The sequence below is a fragment of the Humulus lupulus genome, chromosome X (assembly GCF_963169125.1).
Source record: "Humulus lupulus chromosome X, drHumLupu1.1, whole genome shotgun sequence".
NCBI classification, from domain to species: Eukaryota; Viridiplantae; Streptophyta; class Magnoliopsida; order Rosales; family Cannabaceae; genus Humulus; species Humulus lupulus.
Window position 1 is genome coordinate 47,411,557 of NC_084802.1, and position 10,360 is coordinate 47,421,916.

A 10,360-nucleotide genomic window follows, 5' to 3' on the forward strand; every position below is an offset into this window, starting at 1 on the left:
TCAAAGTGGATCAAAGACAAAAGAAGAGAATCATTGGAGAAGAAAGGATCCTTACAAAGATGAGAAGAAAAATAGGGGCAAACCCAAGTACTTACTTTTGTAGAATTCCCTGAAGAAGAAAATCTTAACTCTCTGTATATTTCTCTCTTGTATTTATTTTTATCGTAATCTCTCCTAGAATTTTGACAGAGTTTTATCTTCTTCCCCCCCCCCCCCCTCCTTTTTTTTCTTGTGTCTGATTTATTTACTCTATTTTACGTTATGTGAAGAGTGGTGTGAGTGGAATGTGGGAAGGTGGAGAGAAAAGTTGAGATATTCATCTCCACTAATTTGACTGATACCACTTTTTACAATAATATATTTAATAATATATATTATTATATATTTTTTCGTTCAACAGATGCCCCCTCAGGCATGTGCGTGTCATTTATGTACATGTGCATGCTTGAGTTTTTTTTTCACTAATAATAATTTATTTTTTATATAGTGAGAGAGTTATCCTGAAATGTCTGCCTTCGGTACTCTCCATTCTTAGTGGGCTCCTGATGAAACAAGATTTGAAATTAAGATTGGGCCATCTTATCAACATTTTGTACCATTGAAAGAAATTCGGGTTTCAGTGACTCCACATTACCTTGTTTCCTTGTCCAAAATTGAAGATGTTAGTTCTGGTGATTTGCGAGATCACTATTCGAATGATCAAGAAGTCGTCCAACATATGTGACATTATGGTCCTATTTTCAAGGCTAAGGTTCTTGAGTTGGTTGATAACAGATATGATGGTGATACTACTCATAAGGTTACCAGTGAGTTTTTTCCTAGCCTTCACCGCATCTTATTGGAGAAGAAAACCCGCGGTAACTTTTCCTTTAGAGGGAGAGCTCAATTTCTTTCTTATCTTATGAAATGGACAGAAACAATTTTACGTCTTCATCGTGGTACTTTGACTGATGCGGGGATTTATGGTGCCATAGTTGTATCTAGGTTCCCTTTTTTAATTGAGAATAACATATGGCGAGCTTTTACGGAACTTTGGGGGCCTTTAGCTAATACCTTTCACCACAGCAGTAGCTAAATGGGAATTTCTTTATATGACTTGAAATTCATTGGTGGCTTACCAATTTTGGGGATTCCTTATGAGGAATTTATTCCTTTAAATACTAAATTGATGCAAGGGCCTATGTAAGCCCAATTGTTGTGGAACTTTTAAGGACTCATTCTCAAAGTTGTGACCATTTAAACTGTACAAAAGTAACTTGGCAGCAGTGGGTCGAATATTTTTACATAGGACAAAAGATTTTTGAAGGTATTAAGGGAGCTTCTACCTCCAAACCCTCAAAGAAAACTTTAAAAAGGAAAGATGACAAACGAATTGACGTACACTCTCTTCCTTTAAATACATCCAAGGAGTGTATTCTTGCAGCTTTCATATCTTTCTGGTTAAGTCGGTTTGTTTTTCCTTATCAAGGTTATGATGTAAGGCCCGAAACATTTAATATGGCTTCATTAATGGCACAAGGGGTCAAAGTTTCACTTGCACCTTCTGTTTTAGGATATATTTATCATGGTTTAAATATTGCAGCTACACATGTGCAAGGTCAAGGCCAAAGTTTCTTGCCTATACATTATGTATTAGGTTGGTTGGCTAAACATTTTCGTGATCTATATAGCAATTGGAGTTCCTCTTTTGATTTGCCTTTTTTTAGCAAATATGCTAGGGTACCAGATGAGAATCGGAGTCTTAATGCAGCCCGCCGTATTTTAAGAGAAGAAGATTATGTCATTCACCGACCATATTCTTTCCCTGCTGAAGAAGATTTTGATTGTATGGACAATGAAGACCTACTTGATGACAGATTTGAGATGTCGGTTTCTATGCGTTCTTCTATGTTACCTGTGAGAGTAGGTAAAGAACTATATGTTGAGCCATACTTTTCCAATAGATTTGCTCGCCAATTTGGTTTTGATCAAGGTGTGCCCTTAAATGAACTCCGTTATTGTGTTTCTCGAAGAACGAAATGTGGGATAGCTGGTGTTGCTGAAGCCTGGGCCTTGCTTTTACGGAGAAATATTGGTATTCGTTTTCATAATCCCTAATATGGCTCGTATGGGTCAGTGTACGTGGTGGTACTGTCGTTGGTGGGCAAGGACTTGTATGCCTTTCTTAGGGAGATCTGTCAAGAATCTTCATTTAGAGCTCTCGAAGCAACCTTATGAAGAAGAGGATCCTAAATATATCATTAAGGACATTCGAGAGATTTATTCAACTCTTGATGAAGTCTTTATAAAGTGTACTCCCAATGATACTGAATTTTCTAATGACAACTGTGTCGATGTTGGGTCAGATAGTGCCGATACTTCAGAAGTACATTTCAAAAGGAAAAAGCGTACGAAAAGCCTTGAAATTAATCAAGATAAAAATATAGCTTTCCCAATTACACATGATTCAATTAATGCACCCCTTGACATTTGTATTAATGCCTCCAGTTCGAGGGTAGATGAGCTTGTTGATTTTGATGAGTCTGATGACTATGTTAATGTTGAATTTTCTGATGAAATGTTGTCTCGAGAGAATATTGTTCCACCAGAACAAATCTCATCTATGTTTGTTTTAGCAATTACCAACTCAAATTTAAAGGAATACACCAAGGAGTTCGTAATTGGCATCATGAATGACATATTTAATTTATTATCTCCTTCCCGACCAACAAAAGACATTTTGGAATGTCGTGCTGAAGCAATTAAGAAGCTTGACTTACTGGACGTTGTTTGTAGGATGATGAATGTCGAAACTCCAGTGATTGCATGGTTTATCAATTCTGTCAATGATTCATTTGACCTGAAAGAAAAATCTGCAATTGCTTCCCAGGTAGTTGAAAGTGCCATAGATATTGATATATCTCTCATCCATGATATAATTAATCGCGGTGAAGAAAATTTGGCTACCATGGATAGACTATTTATATCTGTGTCGGACAAGAAACAAGTTTTGGAAGATCTTAAGATCAAGGAGGCAGGAATTATCATAGCAGAATTGGCGTTGCAACAAAGACGAACTAAATATGAGACTGAAAAAGCATCAACCGAAAAAGATCTTTCTAATCTTGAAGACTCATTGAAGCAGCATCAACATATTGATGAGAGGATAAAGCAATCAAAGCTTGAAGCTGGTGTGGAAAAATTCTATGAAGTCGAAAGAGCTAAAGCTGTAATCGAAGCTCACGAAGAAGAATTTCAGAAGATCCACAATTCTTTGACCTCATTCCTCAAGATAGACTGAAGATCTCATCATTTTCTTTTAGTTTCAAAACTTTTAGTATCATTTTTTTTGTTTATCAGCATTAGAGACTGATGGTAGTTTTGTCGTTTGGATCTTTATGAACCTTAACTCTGTTGTGTGGAGAAATTGTTTTATTTTGATTTTGCGGCTGCATCTAAATTAATAATATATTTCATTTTAGATTGCCTACGTATCCAAAGTGGGATCAAGCCTTCCATAGTTCTTTTTTTTTTTTAAGGGAAATATGAGTTGTTTTATTTTTGTGGCTGGGCCTAGTTATAAACTAGATTGCCTACGTACCCAAAGTGGGATCAAGCCTTTCATAGTTCATTGCACACTTTTTTGTTTTTTTAAGTGTGCAATCTACACATTAGGTGAAAACATTTTTGTTTAAGTGTGGAACTTCTTGATGAACTTTCCGTTTACACATGGGTAGATGCGTCGGCCTTCTGAATCAGAAAGTTCATATGCCTCTCTTAAGAAGACCTCAGTAACAACATATGGCATTTCCCATTTAGCTTCAAATTTGCCTTTCATCCTTCTAGTTATAACAACCAGTCTTTTTACAGTCAGTACCAAATCGCCAACTGAAAAGCATCTGAATTTGACTTTCTTGTTGAATGCCCTAGCTACTTATGCATAGTATATTTTGAGCCTTTGTTGGACATCAAGTCATTTTTCATCTAATGCCTCAAGCTCAGCTAAACGAATTCGCACATTCTCATCTGGGGTCATTAATTGAGTAACGATTCTTAATGAAGGTATTTGAACCTCCAAGGGCAACACTGCTTCAGACCCAAACACCAAGCTATAAGGTGTACAGCCAGTGGCAGTTCTTATAGTGGTCCTGTAAGCCCATAAAACTTCTGGGAGGCGTTCATGCCAGTCCCTTTTGTTCTTGGTCACCATCTTCTTCAAGATTTTGTATGACACTTTATTAAATGCTTCTGCTTGGCCATTTGAAGGAGGATTATAAGCGATTGAAAAACTATGCTTGAATTTGTACTTCTCCATTAGTTTGGAAAGTGTCTTACATTTGAAGTAAAGAGCATTGTCCGATATAATTATTGATGGAACCCCATAACGATAAATTATGTGAGTTCTTATGAAGTTGGCGACATCTTCTGCACGTACTTCTTTTAAGGGTACAGCTTCAGCCCACTTGGAGAAATATTCTATAACGGCCAGGATGTATTTATGAATTTTGGAAGATGGTGGCGTGAAAGGCCCAATGACATCCATTCCCCATGTTTCAAAAGGCCATGACAATATAGAAGGATGAAGTGGTTGAGGGGGTTGATGGATAAAATCTCCATGTAGTTGACACAACTTGCAACATTTGGCAAAATTAATCGCATCTTGAACCATAGTAGGCCAATAGTAACCCAACCATTTCAATTGAGTTGACAATTTGGGGCCAGCTTGGTGCGCACCACATGTACCAACATGAGTGTCTTGAAGCGCATGTGACACCTCTTCTTTTGAAAGACATATTAGCAACATCCCATCAAAAGAACGCTTATACAATATGTCATTGAGGAAAACAAATCGAAGAGCTCTTCTTTTTACATCCATTCTTCTTTTCATGTCTTTTGGCAAAACTCCTTTTTCGATATAGTTAATAATTGGTTGGCGCTAGTCATTTTCATTTAATTTTCAAGAAAAGTTACCAAATTTATGGTATTTATTTCTTCTTTCCTCTCCATAATTTGGGATAACAAATGGCGTTCTCCTATTGTAATTTGAATATCCCTTTCACCAGGAAGCGTTAGTGATGTAGCTAATTTAGCTAAAGCATCAACTTTGCCATTTTTTGACCTAGGGATATGATTTAACGTGATAGTTTGGAATTGAGCAATCAAATGCTTAGCCTTCTCATGATAAGAAATTAAAGCCTCATGCTTGACTGCAAATCCACCATTAATTTTTTTGATAATCAGAAGAGAATCGCCATATATCTCCAGTGATTGTATTTGCATTTCAAGAGCGATTATTAACGCTTCATATTTTGCTACATTATTGGTACATATAGCCAGAATGTGAAAATAGTAAGGTATCAGTCCTCCAGAAGGTGTCACAAAGACAATGCCAGCACCTTCCCCACATTTCTTCGCTGCCCCATCAAAGTAAAGTTGCCAAGATGAGGTTTCAATTATGAAAACTTCCTTGTCTGGAAGGTCCTCATGCAACTCCATATTGTCTGGAATTGGGTGCGCTGCCAGAAAATCAGCCAATGCTTGTCCTTTTATTGCTTTTTGCGGGACAAAGTTGATTTCAAACTTTGAAAAAATCATGGACCATTTTTCCAATCTTCTAGACAACACGGGCTTCGATAGAATGTACCTCAAAGGGTCAGCTTTTGACCCTAATGTCACAATGTGTGAGAGTAAGTAATGCTGTGATTTTGTAACAGCAAAGATTAAAACCAAGAACACCTTTTCAATTGGAGGATATGTTTTGCCCCTACCAAAGTTCTGCTTAAATAGTAAAGGGCAACTTCTTTTCCATCCTCATTATTTTGTGCCAGCAATGCTCCAAAAGAGTGATCTAATGCTGTGATATACAATATCAATGGCTTTCCTAAACTTGGAGCTCTCAACACTGGTGAGTGTAACAAGTATCGCTTGATACTTTCAAAAGCATTTTGGCATCATCCCATATGAATGGTACATTTTTCTGCATTAGTCTTGTGAAAGGTTGGCATCTACAAGATAGGTTTGAGATGAACCTTCGGATATAAGCCAATCTTCCTTGCAGTCCTCGTAATTGATGCAAGTTGCGTGGGGGAGGCATTTCCAAAATCACTTTTATTTTTGCGGGGTCAATTTCAATTCCTCGATGTCTAACAACGAATCTGAGAAACTTTCCTGATGTTACCCCAAATGCACATTTTAAAGGGTTCATCTTGAGCCGATGTTTTCAAAGTCTATCAAAGACTCGCCTTAAGTCATCAAGATGATTTCTCCTTTCTTTAGTTTTCACCACCAAATCATCGACATTACATTCGATAGTATTGTGAGGCATGTCTTCAAAGACAGTGGTCATTGCCCTTTGGTAGGTTGCCATTGCGTTTTTAAGCCCAAATGGCATAACGGTGTAACAAAAAATGCCTTTTGGTGTTCGAAAAGCAGTGAGTCTTCAGGTGCCATTTTGATTTGATTATACCCAGAAAACCCATCCATGAATGATAATGCATTAAATCCAGTAGTAGCATCTACTAGCAATTCAGTAATGGGGAGTGGGAATTCATCTTTTTGGCAGGCACGGTTTAGATCTCGATAATCCACGTATATATGAATTTGCCCATTTTTCTTTAACACGGGGACAATGTTTGCAAGCCAAGTTGGGTATTTACTTCTCGAATGAAGCCAACTCTTATCAATTTGTCGATTTCTGCTTAAATTTTTGGGATTAACTCTGGTCGAATTCTTCTTTGCGATTGTTTCACAGGTGAAACATCTTTTGATATTGTCAACCTATGTACTACAACATTTGGATCCAAGCCTGGCATATTTTGATACCCCCAGGCAAACACATCTTTATATTCATAAATGAATTGTTTGTACTTTTTCAATTCCTCTTCTATAACGACCCAAATTTGCTAATAAGGCTTAGGGCTTTGATTAGTGTGCCTGGAAGGCAATAAGTGAATTATTGTTATAATATGTGAATTTTTGTGAATATGTTATTTGTGATGCATGTTTAGGTGAATTAAATATGCATGTGGGCCCCGTCTGGTTATTAGGGGCATGATTGTAATTTTAGCCCGTTGAGGGTATAAATAAGATAATTGTGATATACTTGTGATATATCTGTGTTGCACGACCCAGGATAGTTCTAGGGAGCGGTTAGCTAGAAAGTCACAACAGGGTCGAAAATCCGACTCGGGACAAGTCGAGGGGTATTTTGGGTATTAGACATTTTATGGAGTTATCGGGTTATGGAAATAAATATTTGGAGATATATTTGAGGTTAGAATGTCTAGAAGGGAATATTGGAGAAATTTACCATTTTTCCCTCGGGGACGTTTTTGGTACCCCAAGCCTTGAGGTAACCTTATAGGCTTAAGTTAAATAAAACAAATATGGGAAACCTACAGAAAGCTCTAAACCGACCCTGTCCTCTTCTCTATCTTTCTTTTGTCTTCTCTTCTTAGGAAGCTAGGGGAAAACCTTGGAGAATTACTCAAAGACTAGGGCAAATTCAGCTGGGATTTTGGGAGCTAGAGGCTTGGAGCTTAGAGAATTGATTTGGGGATTCATTTCTATCCAAGGTAAGCTTCTTTAACATGTTAAGTTGTGTTGAATTGCAGCTGGTATTTCTGTTAAGATGTTAGAATGTTGCATGCGTGTGGGTAAGGAATCATCTATGGGTTTGATGAGGTTTTAAGCTTAAATACCTGTTGTGTTTTGTTGCCAAATCCATAGAATAATTTCTGTGTTGACTGTTTGGATTGTTAGGTTAACTTTTGTGGATAATTGGCTTTGTTTTAGGAGAGAAAATGGAGGAATTTTCTGGGTTCGAAGGGTCGGGCCGCGACCCTGTTCTTGCTGAGCCGCGACCCTTTAGAACAATGGTGCGACCTGATAGAAGGGGCGCGCCGCGGCGCCCTATAGTAGGGTCGCGGCGCGTGTCGGCAGAAAAGAGGCTGAGCCTCTGGTTGAGCTTAGGGTCGTAGCATGGGATCTTAGGGCCGTGACGCTTAATGCATTTTTCAGTTCTAGAGAGGTTTTAGGTTCGGGAATTCAATAGTTAAGGCCCGGGATGGATTTTATCACCCGGATTGATAGAATTCAATGTCCCGGAGACTAGAACCATAATCTAAAGCTATTTAATGGATTAGAACTTGATGGGTGGAAATTGTTAATGCGTTGTGACTAGGGTTTCGGCGAGGCTCGGACTAGGGAACTGTGCTCGGGGCATCGATGCTTGGAAAACTCAGGACACAGGTAAGAAAACTACTGTTCCCATAGAGCTTGTGTTGCAAGGCTCGACCCTATATGATTAAGTTGTAGGGCTCGACCCTATATGACTGTGTTGCAAGGCGTGGCCCTTTGATTGAATTTATATTTGTTTAAATATCTGTTTAGTTATATTATGTGTGTATATAAATGATGGAACGACGATGGCTGGGAAAGGCAAAGGTCGGGAACGGCGAAGGCCGAGAACGGCAAGGGGCCGGGAGCAGCATTTAGCACGCAGAGTGCGAGTTGCCAGGGCGAGACCCTGAGGGATACCTGGGATATCCTTACGGTATATACCGCGTACCCAGGGCCTGGTAAAGTGCCTGGGACGGCATGGCCGTATATGTATAGCATGATGAATGCTTGATTTTATGTTAAGTGTTTGGTGTGCATATATTATCTACTTGTGAGGGTTTTCTTGCTGGGCTTCGGCTCACGGGTGCTCTATGGTGCAGGTAAAGGTAAGGGGAAAGTCGAGCAGCCTTGAGTATGGTGAGCGTGATGGGTGGTGCGTGCATGTCTGGTCTGCTTGGCTGCCACGTCCAGGGTGCTTTTGGGGGATGATTGTACTAAACCTAAATTTTGTCGTTTAGTTGACTCTGGTTATATTTTGAGTTGTAAATATTTCTGAACAATGTTTTTGGGATCCCAAATGTTAAACGTTTTATAATTTTCAATGAAAGGTTTATTTTCAAGTTTTTTACTCTGATTATGATTTAATTACACTTTTGTCCTAAAACCTCGATTAACGAGATAATTACACATTTTAAACTCACTTAGTAACGACTTTAAGGCAGTAGGGCGTTACATCTTCACTTAATAACGAGCTGATAAATACAGGCTTTGGATCATCCTCAGTACCAAGGTTTAGTTTTGTTAAATCATCAACTGTTGCTTGCCCCCTGTCTTCTAGTTCTTGAGGTGCCAGTTTAATGACATCCACAAAATCTTCTGAAGAATTTGAGCTTGAGTTTTCTTCATCTACGGCTAAACTTTCTTCAAAAGAAAGATAGTTAACTTGCACCACATCTTCTTGATCGTCTTGTGCTTCGTACCCCTCATTTTGGTGAGAAGTAATTTTCAAATGTTTCTTTTGTTTTAACTGCCATTTCTTACTCTTTCTAAATGCCTTTGGTTGAGAAATAGATGGAAATTCAAGCCTCTCAAATGCTGACACTCGTGGAGTTGATGTGCCTTCTCCGAGTCTTTCGAATATCGACACCCGTGGGGTCGATGTACTTATTTCATCACCAAGAAACATCCTTTGTTCCTCTTCTGTTAACTCATCAAGCTCAAACGAGGCCTTTAAACAATCACTATTTTGATGAATTGTGATTTGTTTTTGTTTCTTAACATGGAATTTTTCTTTTCCATCTTGAAGTCTTTTGGAGTTACAACAATCGAGGATTTTTTGCTAAGAGTAACGGGCCTTTTGTTTGTTTTTCCATTTTTACCAAAAGTAATTGATATTTGCATTTTTCCATTGGGAAGTGATTGATCAATCTTTCGTAATGGTAAGGTGAAACTTGTCATTAGGGTTGTCACTGTATCTTCAATATGTGTTAATGCTTTTTGCTCCATTCCCCATTGACTTTTAGGAGTATATTTAAAGATTCTTTTTTGGAAAGACACCTTTAAAGTCTCCTCTTCCTTTTGAAAAGTTTTCATAGGGGATAATTGTTTAATTTGTAGGGATTTTTGTGAGGTTGAGCCCTCCAATAGTTTGGGACAACATTTTGCTTCCTCATGTTTCCCTTTTAATATAGTGACGTTAGCTGGCTTGTAAAATTTTGCATCAACATAATTCACTTGTTCCCCATAAATGGGATTTGGGTCTGCATTAACCATTTTAACTTTTCCTCCTTTGCAAAACTTGAAGCATTGGTGAAGTGCTGAAGGAATGACTCCATATTCATGAAGCTAGGGTCGCCCTAACAACACATTATAGGATGTGTCAAAGTCAATAACATGAAATATGGCTTCAGACTTTAATTCGCCTATTTCCACTTTTAATGTGATACTTCCCCTTACTTTTTCTCCAACTTGGTTGAATCCTTGGATTGCTAATGATGATGGAGATAATTGACGTGGTTGCAAACCAACATCTTTCAAAGTT

The 10,360-nt window shown here is 38.2% G+C and overlaps 1 protein-coding gene across 1 annotated transcript; it reads right to left on the reverse strand.

Moving 5' to 3' along the window:
• Positions 1 to 4,929: 4,929 nt before the first annotated feature.
• On the reverse strand, positions 4,930 to 5,574 carry LOC133805785 (uncharacterized). The gene has a single exon (XM_062243940.1). It carries the CDS (start codon positions 5,572 to 5,574, stop codon positions 4,930 to 4,932), a length of 645 nt encoding a protein of 214 aa, XP_062099924.1.
• Positions 5,575 to 10,360: the final 4,786 nt, after the last annotated feature.